Genomic DNA, 21,767 nt, shown 5'->3' on the forward strand with positions numbered 1-21,767 from the left:
TCATATTTTCCCAAGCGAAAAATTTAGAATGAGACAACTTGGTCACCTGCCTGACCAAATACTGTGTTCAAATTGAACTACAACATTTATGGTACCTTATCTATTTGAAGTTGGGTTTATTCCAAGTGAAATGAATCCCATTTTCATGTTATATGGAAGGTCAGTTAAAATGCCTTCTTGTTTTCGGCCTGTCATACAGAACTAGTACGTAATATCTGGAGAAACTCAAACACTACATAATAAAAGACAATGATGTATGGGAAATAAAACTAGGGAAAGATGTAGAAAATTCTAGCGGAAATATCAAGAAGACAACTACTCAAACAGATACATACATATAACACAGAAATCAATAAGACAGCGTCTAGTCTTCGACGCAGAAAATGACTTATACTAAACCGTTAGCTGTTTACACTGCAAAATTCAACTACATGCAACATAGTTTTATACCAAAAAAGCATTTTTGTTTATTTTTGCACTACTTGATTCCCGAAGATAAAAAAACCAAACAAACAAACAAAAACAAAAAACAAAAAAACAAAAAACAAAACAAAAAAAAAAGAACAAAACAAAACAAAGACAAAGACAATGACAAAACAAACAAAACAAAAACACTTGATCAATTCATCAACATATAAGGATGTTTGAATTTTGATTTGCAAAGCCTCACATCAAATGGCACTCGATATCTTATAATCATATTCATGACTATTTTTTTACCACAAATTTTATAGTTTGTTCTTCTATAAACCAATATACTAAAATTTTGTTGATTCACACGTGAAATAAAATTTTGTCTCGCGGTTTTATTTCCGCCAAAACATCGTAACATTTAGAATATCAATAAGCCAATCATAAAAAAATATCATTTACTGAAAACAATGATACCAATAGATTGAGGAAATCAATATGATAACGACAGTATTATATTATGTCGTAAATATTACATTGTTACATATTCGACCCATTTCATAAATGTAGACAGATGGAGATTTTTTCACAAATATCGTATACCAGAGAACAAGATCGGTCAAGTAAAGTGGCAACGTAAATATTATAGTATTTGTATGGTTTCATAAACGAAAAAATAAGATTAATTCTGCATAAAGTCATTCAATTTAGAACATATTTCCAAACGTTTGTAAAATGCCATACATGAATGTATCAACTCGGTAGTTAAATTACCGAAAAAAAGAAGATGGTCAATCTGCCCGTATAAATAAAACTTAAGCTCACCTCATTAAATATAAATTCAGAATTAATCGTCTTAATAAAAGTCTACAATCACTCTTACTGGATGACGGATCATTAAAAACGATGCGGAACATAACAATAAATTAAATAAACGTCTAAATGTGTTTAACACAAAATGATGGTAAAATTTACATTGAATATTTCGAATAACCGATATCCTTCTTCAGCATAAAACTAATAAAGTTCAAGATCAATACATAGATGCAGAAGCTGCATCACGCACTCTGTGGGTGATTGTACATTTATCAAAGACACACATAGGCAAATGATAAGGAATCTGAATGAAAACGAGAAACGGGGTGTTTTAAAAAAAAGAAATGAATTAAAAGTGGAAAACAATAAAGAAAAGTCAAAATATAATAGTACGGCGTATTGATGTATAGCATGTAGTGCTGGACCAGCCTTAGACCAAGACCTAAAAATGAATTATTTTTTCTCGTTTATTCCATCTGGAAAAGTTATTTGTAATTTTTTCATCCAAAAGCTTTCCCGAGACACTCTTTTACATTTTGACCAGTTGTTATTATGTTCTTTGATTGTAACAACAATGCTGTGAAGATCCTCCTGGGTGTGCAGATCTTAGATGGCGACTTCGAGGGAGGTCTGGTTTACATATGTAGTCACTGCGATAATGCTATTCATGCGCCTGTTGAAAGGTTATTTTGTTTCGCCAACGTACTGCATACCACATCGGCACTGGAAAAGGTATATGGCGTTTTCGGTTTTGCAAGTCACGTTGCAAAAAATGGTAAATTCTTTTCCAGTGCAGTAGCTTTTAAACGTTTGAGCATGCAGTATCTGGGTAAAGGTTTTACATATTTTATCTTCACATGGTTGACACTGGCTCGTTATATTTTGTCTGGAATGACATGAAATCTATGCTCTAACTAGGGCATCTCTGAAACTCCTAGGTCTACGGAATGCCAGGACCGGGACCCCAGGGAAGAGCTTGAAGAGCTTGGGGTGTTTTTGAATGGCTTCCAAATTCGAATGAAGTAGCTGCGAGAGTTTCCGGCTGTATGTTAATTAAGCACAAAAGGAACCCTTTTGTTCTTTTTCTTGGGTTTGTACTTGATGAGATCATTAAGTCTGATGTTAGCACATTCAAATCCCGATCTACGTCTGTTGATTTGTAGCCATGTGATAACAAATAACAAATGGCCACGGAGTTCATTTTATGAGGAACTCGGCGGGTAATTGTTGGAAAGCAGAGGACGTTGCTTACACTACCGGTGCACCTGGTCCATGCTCTCAGTTTTTAGTAAAGTCCGAGTTGCTCATTTACGTTTGTAGGTGTTTGATTTTGTTTTTTATGTTCTTTGTTGTTTGTGTCTATTTTTCCTGTCTTGTCCTTATCCTTCAAGTTTATTCTTTTGATTACCACTCGAATAATAAACCCCATGATTACCTTTTTATAAGTCGACAATAAACTTGTTTACATGTACATTCTTAATTTGGACTCTCTTTTGATAGAATTAGTTGAAGGTGCTTATGGCTTCATTTTGAAAGTATTTCTTCTTCTGTAAATGAATGACTTCATAAGTTATTAGATATACAAATAAATAAATAGATAAATAGATAATTACATTGTGCGTATAATATAAACTAGATAATCAGTAGTACCAATTCAAGATAGCTTAAACTCCTCTATATTTAGACTTGTTTGTTTGCAAATAAAAATAAATCATATCATATTGGAAAACTCTTTATCGGACGGTTTATAATGACATAAGATTATTCCTTATGTATATTGTTTTCTTGTAAGTATAAACTTTTAAATCGACCAGTATGTCATTGTTGTAGTGCAAACAGACGATATATCCTTGACATATACTTTTATTAGAATATTACATCTTCATTGGGTCAAAATCTCCGGAGTAAAAGTTTGGATTTAAAAGCATTAAACTTACGAATTGATGTTTAGATTTGTTTGCATTCGTTATATCATTCACGTTTTTGAAACCAAATTGGATGAAACCTCAAAGAAACATCTCAACAATGTGGACGAAATCTTAAGATATTTGATGATCAAATGAACAGAGAAGCAACTCTTTTCCATCAGTCATCACTTTTATCTATGATTGCTGAAGTTATACATACAACATCCAAGCAAGTGGTTTTTGTTAACGCTTTCATTTTTGAGGCAACACAATTCACATAATTTTTGACAGAGCGAAAGTAAAACATCTTTGAGACAAACTTCACATGATCTTGGTCCATGAAAGACAATTATTTGCACCAAAACAATTAACAATGAAATGGGGAATGAGGTAATTGTCTGGTTGACATAATATTCTGTCTGAGAGAACTTACCATAGAAATAAAAACCTTACATATGGACAAGTAAAAATTATACTTACTAAGAATTTCAGTCAATGGACCACATGGGCCACATCACAAGTGCCCCGTGTAGGTCCGGGTGTTAAAAGAATAGGCCTGCAGCAGCGCTAAGCTTGTCGTAAAAGGCGACTAAATAGTGCTCAAAAACCTAGTCGGCGGCTAGGCGCTCTGCCCACAGAGCAACTGGGATGTGTGCCCCAAGTGGTGGAATGGGGTACCCCTGGCATGTTACATGCTGGGGTTGTAAGGCTTTAATACAGAAAACCTGACCGCAAACCATAGTGGTGCACCGTGTTGGGAAAGATGTCACGTTCCTCGAACGTTGAACAACCCTGCTGTGGTATTCGATAGGAGTAGGAACCTTTGCGCTCTGCCGCAGGAGGCTAAATTGCTCGACTTTACCCATCCCCCTGTTTAAAGTGGCAATCAAAATTTGTTGACCTTATTATCCTTGTGTCCCATTCTGTTTTTTTCATTTCATGTTCATTTTATCATCCATTTTATGTTCATTTTATCATCCATATTATGTTCATCGTCTGAATATAGCTGAAATATTGGTGCTCGGATGTTAAACCCTAACAAACAAACAAACACATCACAAGTACTTTATGAAATGCTTGGTACGGGCATTTCAATGTGAAGTGATGGGTTAAGCGAGAGTTTATGGATACCAGAGTTGGCCATGAGTTTTCGGTAGTAGATTTAAGTTGTACACATAAATGTCAAATATGAACTCATCGTGTATCATGTTTTTTTTTATATTCTGCATTGTTGTTACAGTCATTTTATGTGAAATATTCAAACAAAATATTATTTTATATATGGGTTTTATACTTGTTTACTGACATATCGAAAATGTTATATTCACTCAATCAGTATTAGATTCTATTGAGTTTGTTTAACATTTGTTCTATTGTTACTTTCTACTGTTATATCTTGTTTTATGTTTATTCAAATGTTACTGCTGGAATAAAATTAAATATTGCAAGTTTGTTCTATACAAATTCCAAAATTTTGGTCGACCAGATAACACTTGTTTAAGGGAAATGAAGTAAATTTATACAAGTGATCGTGTATATGAAGTAATTTCAACTTCTATTCATGGAGGTAAAAATTAAACAGCACAGAATAGTTTTATTAAAAATATATGAACAACAACTAAACATTACACAATCTCCGAAATAAAGATTATCAAGCTCACCGTCTCTGTACTATCTAGTATAGTTGATGAGCTGTTTGATTGACGTAGGAGATACAAGGACCTCTGTCTCAAAGTGAAGACAAATGGAACACAAAACAGGACTCAAGTGAAGAACTAACAAACATAAAAACTATGTAACTATTTTCAAAAATGACTCAATTCAATATTGAAATGCATGAAACATATGTTCCTGGTTAAAACAGTGTAACAAGTCTGCATTGTGTTGACTGCTGTTATTGTAGGAATATAAAGTATGATTAAGTGATTTCTTAATCGCCTTGTATGTTTTTTTCAGCGGTAATTGTATCTTTACGGTCTAATGGACTAGAACAATTGATCACTGTCGCGTGACTGACCAAATAATGAGTCCAAGTTCGGTTTAAGTGATTAAAGTGCAACAGTTATGGTACCTTATCTAATAATTATTGGGTTTATTCCAAATAAAATAAACTTCATTGTCATGTTAATTGAAGGTCAGTTATATTGGCATATCGTTTCCTCTGTATATTTCCGCCTGTTTTACGATATCGTGTCAAACAAAACTAATATGATTGAAGAAAATGAAACTCAAAAAACCAATACAAAATTAAGGGAAAATTGGACTCAGTGCAAACTATATATGAAGTAACTTGTTAAAAATGTCCACTAGAAGACTAATCAAGGAGTAGTATAGCTATACAACAGAAATCAATAGGGCATTCCTTAGCCTTTGACGCGGATTTGGACTAACTGCTCCAGTATAATTGTTTAAAAAGTTGTACAATTCAACGTACATAATTTAATACCAACTTGCATTAAAAAAGAATTAAAAGGCATTTTAAGGCCTAGTTCGTGGATAGGTGTGCTTACATACAGTAAGATTTCATCCTAAACATCAAGTAAATGAAAAATTACAATTGATAATTTGCTAGAAACACAGTAATTGTCTGCATAGATATTCTGTGAAACACATATTTTTTTTTATAGCAAATAGGATCTCATCTCAAAGCTGTGTATCATGGTTTTTTTATGAACTACATTGTTTGGTACTCTCAGTTTCAAGGGAAATTTTTAAACAAAATATTATTAATATTAATTTCAAATTTAGCCAGTAAAAAAAGATTTTTACTGTTGTCTATATTTATTACTTAAATGCCATGGAGTTTTCACAAAGACTTATGTCAAAACATGACATTGAGTGTTATTCCACAGCATATAAGAAATCATTTGCTCGTTCATTAAAGAATAAGCATGTACTCTTTAACTTCCTTTATTTGCCGTTCAATACTTGCATCACAGCGATTAATATGTTCGACATAATTATGAAAACATATAAAATTATTTCACTTTATTGAAAAATTCAACCTGCGATATTGACTCCCTTAAATGGCTTAAGAAACGTGCATAGAAGAAAAAAAATATAAAAAAGGGATAAATGATACCATCTCCAGGGTAACTATTATTCGGCAATTCGTTATGTCGGAATGTGTAGAATAGTGAATGTAAACTATTACGAGTTAAATATAATTTATTAGTTGCTATAAACAGATAGTTAAATTAGTTAAAACAAGAAGCTTTAAATGAAAAGTGATATTATTGTCATGATTAATTGTTGCATGATATTCTTAAAAAGTGAACAATCTGTTTATATGGTATCTAGCTTTGCATTTAGAATAGTACAGTCATATAATAAATTCATGGCATTTACATTTAATGTCATATTCAGTGCATAAACTAAGTTTCTCGAACTTCTTATATTTTTTTCTTGACAAAATTTTATTAAAAGTTCTTGTATAACAACAATTATCAGGTAATATGATAATCTGTTCATTTGAGATCTATATTTATTTACCTTCATTTCTATTGAGCATAAAATCAATTTTACCCTGTAAATATATGATAACGTCATTACATATCATTGCATGTGTACCTATACATAACATATCTAACTTTATTGTTAACTATGAGTTTTGTTTGGGATCAGAGTTAAATGTTTTGGCTTTATTTTAGGAACGGGAAATCCCGATACTAACAAGTTTATAAGAGTGGATTTAACATTATTTCCTGTAAAATAATGTTTATACTCAATATAGTGACTCCTAAGCTGATAAAATCAAAATAATGAACATATGGAAAGAACTGCTCAGCAGTTCGGACGATACTTTAGGCTTTATGGAGATGACTTGAATGAAAGAGCAGAACAGCGACAGAACTCTTCATTTGTGTTATTTATTGTTGAGATCGTACACAAAACGTCTGAACAAGTTCTATATATGGCTGGCATTTTTGCAGAAGTCTTGAAATACGCATGAAAGTGGAACCAATGAAAAATTACATTCACTAAACTGAGGCCAGAGTCTATTCTAGAAATAATGGTTATCATTGAAACAGAAGACTTGTAATTATTGTTCTTAAAAATGGATACGTCACAAACAATTGCTTCCGCTTCATCTCAGTGACTCGGAAATCTGACCACATTACACGGATAACAAATATAGTTTATTCTTATAGATCAAGTGCTTCCAAACCGATAAAGACGGCTTTGTAAACGAAAGAAATAAGAAAAAATAAACGGACTTGCCAGTAGCTGATGACACTTAATATACTGTCACAAAATGATAATGGAGATATTACATTGCACTTCTCAAAAAAGAGTTCAACGCAAATTACGATTGGTTTTGCAATCATATTGAAGAAAAAACAAATAATCTCATTAAAGTAGCAGGTATGTGTTCTATCTATGTGTTCTAAAAGACATATTGTCCAACTGCATGTAGTGCACTTGTTGGAATGATGTGATATATGGTGTACCGTACTGGTCATATTTTGATGTTTTTATTAATGCTGTAAACGATTAACTTCAGTCATACTATGTTTTTGTTGACTATATATACATATGTGTGTGAGTGTACCTCGCTTTGTTATTTATTATATAAAATTATTGAAAGTTTTTATTTTCTCACTTAAATGGTTGTCTGAAAAAATAAAAGGTTAATAAAAATATCGGAGGTACCAAAGAAAACGGGGAATAACAAGGAAAGTATATCCATGGAAAGGGCAGCATGAACCTCAGCAAAAACGAGGTATAAACTCAAGTACAATTCATATCTTAACAACTTAACAACAGCGACTGTAAATAAAAGAAAAAGTAAAATGGAAGGGCAATCTGATCAGCGAACTACAATATACGTGTGTTCATATATGTACAGAGTAACTGCACAGAAAGAGTAATCCAAGGAACCAAGATTCTAGCGGAAATCAAAAGAATGAAATCCAGGTACCAGACGTGAAAAACTGACAAACACAACAAATGAATCAAAGAACATGAAATAATCGAAACAATACATACAAGGTAACAAAAATAAATGAGAAACTCAGAATCCACTAAAAGCGGAGCATGGACCAGGTGCACTGGTAGGATAAGCGTCCTCTGCTTTTCTAGACAAATCAGCTTTTATGGTGAAGATGGATACACCGAGTTCATGAAGACGACCTTAATTTTCTGTAGTGATTACTTTAATCTTGTAGTAACATAACCCAGTTCGTGAACCCCAGTTGTAAGAAGTCTAGCGCAATAAAAACATCTGTGTACTTACGGCAAGCTCTGGCATAACATATAAATTATGATATAATTTATATATCATCGCTTTTGTCGTATAGTTTGGTCGATAGTCTTACTTTCCCATCGATCTCTTAGTGTAGATCAGGATATGAGGCTGACTTTACACTGTCTGTAGTATCCTTTATCTCAAGTTCTTTTGGGTAGACACGATGTATAAAATCCCCAAAACTAGGATTGTTCAAAGATAATACGTCATCCATATAGCGGAAACTGAGATAAAATGATGTAGCTAAACGATGTTCCTTCTTTCCTTTGGATAAGATCAGCTTTAAAGCCAGCCTGATAAGAGTGAACGAATATGTCAGCAAGTAGAAGAGTGCACCTAAAAGACACCCTAATCTATAGGCGCAACCTTGGCATACGCAAATACATTAATTCAAAAGAAAATTCAATTTAGAAATTAGACTCTACAAATCAGGAGGTTTCACGAAAAAACACTTCCTACAGTCCCTGTATTGGATAAACTTCCCACTTGCCCCATGCTCCATTCCCCATAGCCCACCCCCATGGCCCCATCCCCCATTGCTCCATTACCTTATTCCCTTTAGCCCTATTCCCCATCGCTCCATCCCCCATTGCATCGACTTATTTCCCGTGGTCAAATGCCTTTCCCTTAATCTCTTTTGGGATTCGGCGCTGGAGATATTTTTTGTTTTGACCACCACCGAATCCCTTAAAATGCCCTATATGTCGTATTCGGGAAAATTTGACCTCCCCTCAAACCGGGACGGATTGCGCCGACAACAGCACGCCAAGGATCCAGGATGGTAAATGATTTGAAAGTAGACATATTTTGCTATGTAAGTTTATCAATTTGAATACCGAAGTCCACCTTATTCGTTAGCTACAGCGCGTTTTTCTCGGACGACCGCTTCAAATTGTCTGGTCGTCTGAATATAGCTGGCTGAAATATTGCTGCTCGGACGTTAAACCCAAACAAACAAACAAACAAACAAACAAATTGTCTGGAGGCCGCCATCTTTGTTTGTATTTAAAACTGATCATGTGACAAACATTGTCGTAATTTAAATACTATAGTCTGTTTCATTACGGGAGTTTTCTCCTACCAAGACGACCGAGTTTGGAAAATGGATTTTTCGCATTAAATAACGACATATGAAGGATTATAACATTTTAATGTTTCGAACTTAATTCTACAAAGGAGAAAAAGAGGCGACATCATGACTGTTTTTAAATTATGAAGTGAAAAAAGAAGTGTCCATATATATTAAATGAAGTCATTTCCATATGAAATGAAAAACAAATCATGTAATAAGGTGTTCAATATTTATATATAGATGACGTGTTCTTGCTCAAGGTAAAAAGTATTATTAAATAAAAGTAAGATATAATAATGTCTAAGAAAACATTGTTTTCTGTCTGTTCAGAAAAAAAGTCTGTATCTTTTGATTCTAAAACTTTACATACTTGCACATGAATAAAATCTAGGAACAGAATATTTGACATAAAGAAATATCTTCATGGAAGGAATATTAGTAACTACATATATACCAGAACTTGAAATAAAATCTGCATGTAGAATTGTTTTACCACTCCAATCTCTAAATCAAAACTATCTATTCCAGTCTTGATCTGTCCACATATACATCTGTATGCTCTCTTTTCTATTGCTCAACATCTCTCCAATTTCCCCACACCCTCTCATATGTTTATAATCCATCCATTAATATGTTAAAAAGTAACAAATAATTTATGATAAAATGGTCCCAAAGTGGATAATGGGGAACATAGATATGTAAAGTAAAAGAAATTAGACCTGCATATGGGATACATTTTTGGCTTTAAATACCAATACTTAAGCAGGAAAAGTTTTACACCTTTTGCAAGATAATTTAAACCATCTTTTCAAACAGTTTGTTAATTTTTCTTAACAAACAAGCATATTTCAACGGTGATTATAGGTATACACTGACATTGCAATATAACATCTGTATCATATTTATTTTTAGGTACAGGTAACATAATTAACAAGTGTCTTAAATTTAAATGAATCAATAAACCAATGCAAAACATACATAAACACATTTTTGTACATAAAGGCTTAAATCAAAATGATGTTAGTTTACCACTAACCAAAAAGACAAACATGTTTCATCAATTTCTTTAGGCTAACAAAAGATTTTAAACACAGATAATGATTGCTTTAAATAAATAAATTGCATTCTGATTTGTAATTAAAATAGTTAAGAGGCTGAAAAAGGGCAATAACTAACATTTTAATTTTAGCCTAAAAATAAAGTTCATCACTCATATCACTTATGACTTACAACAGCGTCTGATTTTGTCTAACCCTCCCTAGGGATAAACTAAGTAAGTTCTCTCTCCCGACAAGTTTCACAAATGTTTTTAAGTCTCTTGACATGTCAAGTTTATTTCTTTTAATGAGGTCTTTTTCGTGCATCTCTAAAGATTGGGTAAAGATCCTGACTTTACCCATGCTGCCAACCATCTGGCTGTGGTGGGTAACTGTTTCATCAGTTTTATTGCCCATGGCATCTTTCAGTGATTCTAAAAAGAATGACAAAGGTTCAAGAAACAAAGGCAAATTCTGTGGAGTGCATGTACATATGCTTGTAAGCAAATATTTTATATTGTGTTCAGAGTAAAAGCATCTAAGTTACAGTGTCCATGACTTTTTCCACCAAAAATCAGTAGGAAACAGAAAATAACTCTTGTACATCCATAATAACAGGAATAAAAATTTATGAGTTCCTTTATCAAATGAACTATTCCATCATTTTATACTAAAACAGTTAAATCTACTTTGTTAAGGTTGTTCGCATACCTTTAAATTCTTTATTTGTAAATTCATTCACTAAGTCAGCCGGTAAACTTTGACCAGGACCCCAGCTATATTGACTGTTCTATACCATATTTAATCATATTTAAGTCTTTCAGGTAGCCATCCTGCTACATCTGAAAATGAAGGAAAATTAGTACAAATTACTTTGTCTTTGTCACTAAGAAAGCTGAAGTAACAAATTGATATTCATTTGCAAGTACATGTTATTGAAATTGAATGATATCCTACCTGCCAACAATCTGTATCCCAACAAAACGTACTTGGGATGATGTCTGTTATGGAAGAGGGGCATGTCAAACCTCCAATGGTTCATCATAGCATTTCTATCATTTTCTCTTACTGCATCTCTTCGTACCAAGTCCATTGCACCACAGAAAGTCAAACTGGTGACATAATTGTACTTGAAGTCGTCTTTTGCACTGGTGTCTGATTTTCCCTATTTTCCCTTTTTACAGTTTGTGCAGAACCATTCGCCACCTAAGAACATTGGGTCATTTTCACTATAGAATTTTATATTATCTGATATTAACAGCATGTTATCCTATTCAATATCAGCTGTATCTGAATTATAACAGCTTGAGTCATCTCAGTGACATATAAACAGGACGAAAAAAGAAAAAAAACATCAAATCAAACAACTTGAAACAAAATGTAAAACAAGCAAGCATCTCAACAACATACATGTAACATTTATAACAACAGATTGTTTAAATTGTAGGTTCATGTATTGTTATAAAAAATAACTTTCATCTATTTCATTTTTATACTGACAGCGTGTATAAGCAATTGTTTCTTTTAAATAATTAATGAAAGTATAGTTTTTTTCATGTATCAATCATGTACTAAAACATACGTGGAACTCTTTTCCACCCTACACACTGCATGTGAAATCATTCTTGTGGGCAACTTGGATTGACACATGCAATCATTGATTCACTGTCTCCCATGTCAACATTACAACAATATGTATAAGTCACCCTCCTTCTACACTCCGTGGGACAATAGAAATCATCATCAGGTACCTCATCCTCATCCATTTCAAGGCACTCCAGGTGGAACCAGTTGTTCCCAGGACACCTGAATCCCGAACACTCTATCATTGGTGCTTCAATACCTAGATCTACAATAAGACAGAGGAGGACAAATCAAATTTCATGATTGATTCAAAATCTGATGATGGCTGACTTTATCACTTATTGAAGGATTGTTCATTGGGAGGAACAATATGACACTTCTAAATATTTGTTCTCCTGTACAACGCATAAATTAATTTTGTATTCTATATTTGGTGGACTGTACTGTTTACAACTGATTAAAGAATAGACCATGAATTAATGTAAAACAATTTTAAAATATGTCATGAAGTTGTTAAGATAGTCACCGTCTTTGCAGTTACAAATACTGTTGTCTGTGGGCAGGTTACTAGTACCTTCTAATATATTTGTGTAGTCCACATTAAGCCAGAATAAGCCCACAACCTTTTTAGCCACAGTTTCTAAGTAAGCATGCCTGTCTACAATAGCAGTCAGATCAATAGGGTTATTATCGATCGTATCCATGGATAAAACTTTCATAGCAGCCAAAATAGTGTACCCATATGTACCAAATCTCTGAAATTCTGAAGCGTGGTTAAAAGCCTCACCAATATCTTTCTATACAGACCTGTGACAGAATACAGTTTTAAGTGTCCCTTTGTCTATGGCTGAACTGCCACTAAAGAATGTGTCCATAATATCCTAAAATGAGATATGCATGAGAAATAAAATAACATATCATATGACACGATGTACTGGTATGTGTAATAAGCCTATTCTTTAGATGTACAATTGATTATGATACCATGCACAAATTAAATTTCGCAAATGAAAGTGCTCCCTATCTCCTAAATGCATCTAGCTAACAAAATAAATCTCTACCTTGCTTTTGGATAACCAGGTTTTATATTACAAAAAATAGTTATGTCACACACAACCTCTTTTTAGGGAGTCCAGAATATACAAAATAAATTGTTACTGCCTGCACAAAATTAAAGCTTTATAAATTATAGATCATAATGGATTTTTAACAAACCATGTGATAAAGCCATGCTTTTTTTCTCAGTATAGGTTAGGAATCCACCAACAAAATATGAAAATTTCTGGATTTGCTAAGGTTGAGTTCTGGTGTTATACACTAATGACCATATTTTCATGTACTATACCACTTTTTTTAGCTTGTAAAAAATACCGGTAGTTTGAAAATCATTCCAAATGACAAGAAGCAATGTCCCTCTCCACAATTGATATCAATGGCATTTTTAATTTTGGCCTCCTATGATTATAATTTCTTACAGTTCAGTTATTTTTTCCAGTTAAGTAAAATATTTACTCACAAAATTGCTTTCTTGAGAAGATTCTCTCCAATTTTGGTGCCTGATATGATTTATCACAATAGAGAAGTTGTCTTTAAAAAATGGCACTTCTTCCAAAATAATTTTAGAAACAATTATTGTCATTCTTTCCTTAATTTCTGCCAGATCGTTTTTCCTTGCAATGAAATTATATATTGGTATATCAGCAGCCAACGTTACAGTTCTGTCATCCAGGTGACTGGCGAATACTCTATTCTCCAATGCTTGACTAAGTGCCCAAAGCAACATCTTATTCTGTCTCTCAGAACTTTGATGTGCAGCCTTTACCATGTTCCAACATTGTCCCATACCAGTGTATATCCTGGAGATAACTTGTCAGAAGTAAATTGTCCTTAATGAAATATAATTCTTCGGCAAGTGTTTTTTGGTGGAAGAACTACAATGTATGTACAGAGGTGAAGTAATATATCTTATTACATACATTGTTATCACAAACCATTACTTTTAATAATAAACATACCAGTGGACATGGAAACATCTGCTGATGTCGTATTACTGGAATCATCTGCAGCTTGAGTATCTGCTACACCCTCTGAAATTGATTGCATTTCACAGATTCCAGAACTAGTTTCAGTTGCATTTTTTATTTCTTCTTCTTCTTCCTCTGTGATAAAGCCATCTGTATCATCTTCTGCCCCTTCAGGCGGTTTTATGTCTGACCCCACTGCATCCTTCACAAAATAATATGAACGCATATAAAATCTGTCAAGATGTAAGACTACATGATTATCGCCGTCCACATAAAGACCTGACAAATAATTTCTTGACTCTAGCCTTTGACTATTTCATTAAACCATTTCTTATTATTTGTGTATTTCTATGGTGTTAACCTCCTATAAATTTAAGATGTATAATGAAATTTAGACTAGTACTTTTTCTAGAAACACAAATCCTAATCCAATAATTTGTCTGGCTTTAAAAATCTACTTGTCTTGATAAACTTAAAATTTACCTGCACATTGCGTCTCAATTGTAACACACCATTATCTGCAAGCACTTTTATGTTGGACAGCAGTTTCTGAGCAGTCGGATAACTGGTGCATAGTCCAAGTTTGTTTAATGATAAAACAACTGAAATAAAGACAGTGACATAGAGATTGGAAGAAATATTATTCACAGTGTTCGCATTCTCTCCACATATTTAATCATAACCATTCTTGATGATTAACTTTTAAATCATCCTCATTTCTTCTAAAAAAAGATGGTACACATAGATACAAATATATAGTTCTTGGTAGAGATTCCTCATACTTTGTAAGAAATAATTGCAAATCATCTTCCACATATACAGAGGAAGATATTTATAAAACGCTGGAATTTTTTATCGACAACATATTTATCTAGTCTGGTGGACGTGTTTTTCAACAAACGGTCGACATTCCAATGGGAACAAACTGTGCTCCTTTACTGGCTGACCTTTTCCTTCACTCTTATGAGGCTGACTTTATAGCTGATTTGACCAGAAAGAAAGAATATCGTTTGGCTAGATCCTTCAATCTCAGTTTCCGCTATATAGATGACGTATTATCTTTAAACAATCCTAATTTCGGGGACTTGATACATCATATCTACCCAAAAGAACTTGAGATAAAGGATACTACAGACAGTGTGAAGTCAGTCTCATATCTTGACCTACACTTTGAAATCGATGGTGAAGGAAAACTATTGACCAAACTTTACGACGAACGTGATGATTTTTCATTCAGAATTGTCAACCTTCCTTTCATCTGTGGAAACATTCCTTCAGCACCTGGGTATGGAGTGTTCATATCACAAATCATACGTTATGCCAGAGCTTGCCGAAACTACACAGACTTTTTGTATCGCACTAGAACTATAACAAATAGGCTTCTTGAACAGGGTTATGTTGCTACAAGATTGAAGTCATCACTACAGAAGTTTTATGGTCGTCATCGTAAACTCGTGGATCGTTATAGTGTATCCATCTGCACCATGAAAACTGATTTATTCAACGGGTCAGAGTTTTCCTTTCCTCGTTTGTCTACCCCGGACTTGACTTTTTATGAGCAACTCGGCGAGTGTTTCTAGAAAAGCATAGGACGCTTACCCTACCGGTGCACCTGGTCTATGCTCCCATTTTTAGTGGAGTCCGAGTTGCTCATTTGCTATTGTTACTTTGTATATATGATTTTAGTTACTTTATGTTCTTTGTAGTGTATGTCTGTTTTCCATGTCTGGTCTTTGTCCCTGAATTACATTCTTTTGATTACCGCTATAAACTAGGTTCTCTTGATTACTCTTTCTAAAAGATATATCCGTATTTTCCCGCCAATTATTGAATGACCTTAAATATTGAACACCTGTACTTACCTTTATCTGTGCACCGCACCTCCATAGATATAGTGTTTGCATGTCCTGAACAAATTTTGCTACGTGTGGAGCCCTCGGATTCACCAGCATTGCCGAAGAAAGAGCGATAGCCGGGGTCAATGCTTTGTCTTTGGCCATGCAGAAGTCATCAATATTATACAAACAGAAAATCACACATGTACATTGACTAGGCGTTGAAACAAATTAAATGTATATATAATAACAAACATAAATATTATTATTGAAAACCAACAAGTACTACTGTTATGAAGAGAGGTCTTCAAATGAATACTAGTAAACAACTTTGCCATTAGCATTAGCTGAAATTAAGTACTTACCCGATCAAAGTCTTTTCATTTCCCTCTGTTGTGGCTGCTGCCTTCAAAGCTGTGCTTAGAAGTGGCACATGGTGTGTTATCTGTTTCAGTATTGTAGACCATTTGAAATCATTAAGGTTTTCCAGTGAACATTCATTATTCAGGACACATTCTTTGTCTTTCAACATAGACCTCACACCTTTTCTAATATGTAGCTAGCTGCATAATGTATTCCACAGCTCTTCTGGTACCCGCAAGTTGTTGTAAAGATAGATGAAAGCTTTCTTATACTCATAATGTTCAATGCATCTTGCTGCATAACCAACTGATTTTGTAGGGTGTTATAAAAAAATGAATAAAATCTTTAAATACAACTGATTTTCTAACTGTTTAGAGGAACCTTCATACACCTCACACGTAAATCTTTAACAACTTTAAAGGTCAATGCTAAAAAACTGATCGCAGTTGGGGAGTTTATTGGAATTTAACTTAACCCATTCACTTAATAAACATCGTATAGTTGTACAAAGTTTCGTGTAATGCACGTGTGTACTGCGTCCGCCATAAACATTACATAAACTTACATATGTCTCTGGTTTATACCAAATATCTGAATATATACATGTATTGTATGTCTCCGAATAAACCTTAATGCAAGAATTAAATTTTCATTAACTTTTCTATCTGAAAATGCTAGAACATAACTTTCCCAAGCCTTTTGTAGATTGAGGCTTCCTCCACTTTCTTGGAGTGGTGCCCGATGGTCTGTATATCTTAATTTTCCTTGGCGTTTTCACTGGCGTTCCCAGTGGTCTTTTCTCGCTCATTTTAACGGCATACAGTTTATCGATAGAATGAACACTGCACGGATCCGTAGGATGAATCCATTTCATTGCGGAGTGTTTCAAGTAATGCAATATCGCTGTATTGCAATAGTATTGAAATCGGTGTTTCTGATTTTCAGTTTTGATGTTTGCATTTAACAACAACATATTGTTTTATTCTATTTAATTTTTGAGACCTTTACTTGGTTTGTTTCCCACCCCTCAGTATGAATGGTTCATTCCTCGCCGATTGAGGAGTCCAATGAGACCAGACGATGGAAGAAAAGGATTTATGAGAGTATTTTGAAAGTTCGAAATCTTTCTACCAGCTTGAATTTAGTTTATAGACCGAAGAATTGAATGTTCTATTGGCAATATTGAATGGACAGAATGTATTTGCTGTATTGCCAACTGGGCATGGAAAGACGATATGTATTCGCTCATTGTTGTTGGTTGAGGTAGTTATAATTTTCATTTTAAAATATTTTTCTTCGTCTTCAGTCAGAATTTGTGCCAACTGACAAATTTAGTTGATAAACTTATTATCTGACAGTGTGTACTATTTACTGGATAAACTAATTATCTGTGTCCTATTTGCATTTCATTGAGTGAATTTGGAATTTGAAGGTCGATAAACCACTCGGTAAACCGAAGACGAAAATAATCCATGTTTATGGTTATTTAATCACATGGCCGCAATATATTTCTGTTTTTCCCAAAAAAGGCCACCACATTACGTACTCCGTCCTCTCAAAATTAAAAGTGTCATTGTATATCCAAATATCAGTATACTGTAATTTTTAGATGGATTGGACCATAAATCACATCGCCATTGTGATTTTCCCTTTAAAAGCTTTAATGCGTGACCAGGTTGTTCAGCATGGAAGCTATGGGATTCGAGCTGTATCTGTAGATCCAGAAACAGCAACGGAAACCTTCAATGGTAAATCTCTTCTTATTTTTGTACGATTGTTAAAGGTTAATATTAATAATTATAGAAGACTTCGTAATTAAACTCGGTAGAAAGATGGTATGTCCTCTCTTCGAGTGCCCTTTAATTCGTGATCCAATCCAGAAATTCTTTAATGATGTTCTAGAAGATGTTTTCAGGCTATTATTTGATCTTTTGTCCAAATTTTGGGAAAAATATATTCCTACGCGTGTCCAGTGCAAATATAAGAAAATGCATGTATTTCCTATTGCAAATATAAGATCTGGCAAGTTTTTCGTTGTATTTCTTTCTCCTGAGATGGCAACTTCCCGACAGTGGCGAGAAATATTTTTGAGTAAGATATGGTGTCAAAGATGTGTTTGCTAGCTTGTGATGAAGTTCATTGTCTCTCTGAATGGTGGGTTCACAGCTATTGTGTCAGGAAATAATGTAATGGCATGTAAATTTTTATCCGAGACTACAGACGCGGTTGTTTGATTGTGGCACAAATGTCAGACAACATGCCATACATTTACAGCACGCACATACAGTATACATAGTGGACACGAAAAGGTGATCTTTATGAATGTATATTTCCAGTTAATTAAATACTTAGAACTATGTGTATAATTTTACATAAAAGTGAATGATGAATTTATTAATATCAGAGTGTGTTCATTTTTTTTTTTACACTTTTAGGTCTGTGAACACTGCTGCCAATCTGTACAATTTTGTGAACGATTACCTCATACAAAACAATGATGGAAATGTAATAACCTTGGCAAAAATGTATTAAATGAAACGCAATGTTTGAGACATGGCATACTGCAGATATTGACAATCAAGGCAATGGCTGTAGGTTTGAAAGAAAACACTGGTTGTGATGGTCTGTGTGTTGACAAATGCTCATGTGACTTATGTAAATGTGTAAGCTGTTTTGAAATGTGTAAATGTGGCAAAAAGCTGCAATTTGGGGAAATAATTAGAACCCCTCATATAAAATGAGTACATGCTGGATATGATTATTCACGAGTGACTGCTCAGCTATTAAAACAAATGGCATTTCATTTCATGCTCCCAGTTTTTAGTGGAGTCCGAGTTGCTCATTTACTTTTGTTACTTTTTATGTATGATTTTATGTTCTTTGTTGTGCATGTCTGTTTTCCATGTCTGGTTTTTGTCCCTGGATTACATTCTTTTGATTACCGCTATAACCTTGGTTCCCTTGATTACTATTTAACAATAAACTTTGACATATTGACCCTATGTGTTGTAAAATGTTTTTCCTCTCACATTTTGTGAAATATTGTGTATATATGGTCGAGATGATCGTGGAAAAACACTAGAAATTTCGGTATGAGAAAAAAATTGAAAATGACTTCATTTAAGATGCATAGGCACCTTTTTGATCAGTTTTAAATATAAACAAAGATGGCGGCCTCCAGACAATTTGAAGCGGTCGTCCGAGAAAAACGTGCATTACTAACAAATAAGGTGGACTTCGGTATTCAAATTGATATACTTACATAGCAAAATATGTCTACGTTCGAATCATCTACCGTCCTGGATCCTTGTCGTGATGTTGTCGGTGCAATCAGTTCCGGTTTGAGGGGAGGCCGACTTGTAAAATTTTCCCGAACACTATATATAGGGCATTTTAAGGGATTCGGTGGTGGTCAAAACAAAAAATATCTCCCGCGACGTAGCCCAAAAGGAATTATAGGCATCATATGTTTGGCTGTGATATATTGTTTTCAGTTCAGTTACCTAAAAATGACACATTTCTGAATATTGTTAGGATGCGAACAGTTTTAATTTCAATAACGGTCTAAAATTCGTGTATAAAATATTAAAAACGGCAAAATTGTTATTCTTTTCGAGGTTGCGACGAACGACATACTTCTGCCAATTGAAAGCTAAGGGAATAAACATATTAAACCTTTCTGATTAGTTATATTTATTTTTTCTGCCTTAGCACCTCTTTTTTACTTTCAATAACTTCATACATCTTATAATGGTCAGTCAAAAATCCACAATCATGGCAGATCAGTCTTTGTCGACTAGAATTGTCCCACTTATTTTCAATGTCAAACTTTAAAAATCCCAAGCAATTTGGGTTTAATGATGCATGTTTTCTCATTTCAGTATTGACGAGTTCTTCTACACACCAAGGTACAAAAAGGTGAGAACTATAATTTTTACCAGAAAGATTTGACTCAGCTTCCTGAAGCAACTTCTTTCTTTCACTTGGCACTTTGGTGATCAGAACTAGCTATATGCTAATAAACTGGGCATCAAATTGTAGCAAAATATTATTTGTTTAGCATTTTATCATGATTTTTATTACATTTGTAATATTTTTCCAATTAAAGGCTTTATTTGACCCCTCCCCTATACCTATCATTAAGAGCAGAAAATTCACCTGGTGAGATTATGGTCATGCTGGGGCAGTACGTAATTTGATTATTTGGTTTTATGAACATTTTCAGCTACTTAAGTATATTTTTCATATTTCTAATACAAATTTAAGCAAAAAAATTTAGGAATTTACTGGAAAAGTTGCTTAGAAAGATAAAATTTGAAAAAAATAATTTCAGTGTCTGAGTATGATTATTCTTCTTAAGTTCTGGACTAAAAAAATCTTACCTTTTTTGTGAAGTTTTATTCTTAAATTGTAAATTTATATGTCTGGGTAGTTTGCCAATTTTTGCCGTTTTTTCCTATAGAAATGTATTGTAGCATGGGTGTTAATTTTTCTCAATATTTTCAAAACCGCTCAATTAAGACACCTAAAATTTTGTGTGTTAGGTCGCATAATGCGTTGAAACAAAATAATTTATTTAAAAAAAGTTCCGTAACAGTTGTAACACCACTATTTCGCGAACCAGTCACCTGAACATACAAGAAAGTAGCACTTATGGGACACAAATAAGACCCCCTTTTTTAGTGTATCTGCTGTCTGACTTAACCTACAGTAACTTTCCTTTCATCTGTGGCAACATCCCTTCAGCTCCTGCGTATGGAGTGTTCATATCACAACTCATACGTTATGCCAGAGCTTGCCGAAACTACGCAGACTTTTTGTATCGCGCTAGAACTCTAACAAATAGGCTTATGGAACAGGGTTATGTTGCTACAAGATTGAAGTCATCACTACAGAAGTTTTATGGTCGTCATCAAGAACTCTTGGATCGTTATAGTGTATCCATCAGCACCATGAAAACAGATTTATTCAACGGGTCATAGTTTTCTTTCCTCGTTTGTCTACCCCGGACTTGACTCTTTATGAGCAACTCGGTGGGTGTTTCTAGAAAAGCAGAGGACGCTTACCCTACAGGTGCACCTGGTCCATGCTCCAAGTTTTGAGTGGAGTCCGAGTTGCTCATTTACTTTTGTTACTTTGTATGTATTTTAGTAACTTTATGTTCCTTGTTGTGTATGTCTGTTTTCCATGTCTGGTCTTTGTCCCTGAATTACATTCTTTTAATTACCGCTATAACCTTGGGGGCCTGATTTAGAGGTTCCATAAGTTTGGCAAATTACTCTCAGGAAGTGAGGTTTTGACCCCCTTCCACTTTCACTTTACCGTTTTCTCTTGGAAGGCACATAAAGTATGTTCAATTTTTTATGAAATGCACAGAAGTGGTTGCCCTTCCCAGTGAGACCACTCTCACTCAGCTCGTAAGAAAGACTGTACACATGATCCGGACGGTACTTCGATTGAGCATGCGCGA

At 34.0% G+C, this 21,767-nt stretch overlaps 1 protein-coding gene and 1 pseudogene across 3 annotated transcripts; both read right to left on the bottom strand.

Moving 5' to 3' along the window:
- Nucleotides 1-10,467: 10,467 nt before the first annotated feature.
- LOC148605957 (uncharacterized) lies at nt 10,468-12,336 on the bottom strand (annotated as a pseudogene). The gene is made up of 4 exons (XR_015916017.1): nt 12,074-12,336; nt 11,449-11,697; nt 11,203-11,333; nt 10,468-10,925 (listed from the first exon to the last, which is right to left on the bottom strand). The product of XR_015916017.1 is annotated as an uncharacterized LOC148605957 (transcript).
- A 288-nt stretch (nt 12,337-12,624) lies between these two features.
- LOC148605958 (uncharacterized) lies at nt 12,625-16,523 on the bottom strand. Of its 2 annotated transcripts, XM_088549623.1 has the most exons (4): nt 15,962-16,523; nt 14,583-14,701; nt 14,091-14,301; nt 12,625-12,956 (listed from the first exon to the last, which is right to left on the bottom strand). In XM_088549623.1, exons 1-4 carry the CDS (start codon nt 15,984-15,986, stop codon nt 12,934-12,936), a joined length of 378 nt encoding a protein of 125 aa, XP_088405749.1. In that variant the 5' UTR covers nt 15,987-16,523; the 3' UTR covers nt 12,625-12,933. The 2 variants fall into 2 exon arrangements, with proteins under 2 accessions (XP_088405749.1, XP_088405748.1); XM_088549622.1 differs by lacking the exons at nt 14,091-14,301; nt 14,583-14,701; nt 15,962-16,523 and adding an exon at nt 13,592-14,072.
- Nucleotides 16,524-21,767: the final 5,244 nt, after the last annotated feature.

The sequence above is a fragment of the Perna viridis genome, chromosome 10 (assembly GCF_037379345.1).
Source record: "Perna viridis isolate PV_CMFRI_1.1 ecotype Kerala chromosome 10, ASM3737934v1, whole genome shotgun sequence".
Lineage (NCBI taxonomy): Eukaryota > Metazoa > Mollusca > Bivalvia > Mytilida > Mytilidae > Perna > Perna viridis.

Excerpts from the sequence above, each read along its gene's own strand:
- LOC148605958 (XM_088549622.1), bottom strand. The coding sequence starts at position 13,918 with ATGGGACAATGTTGGAACATGGTAAAGGCTGCACATCAAAGTTCTGAG. Across the intron at positions 12,957-13,591 it reads CTTCTCAAGAAAGCAATTTT|GATATTATGGACACATTCTT; the intron begins GTGAGTAAATAT and ends ATCTCATTTTAG.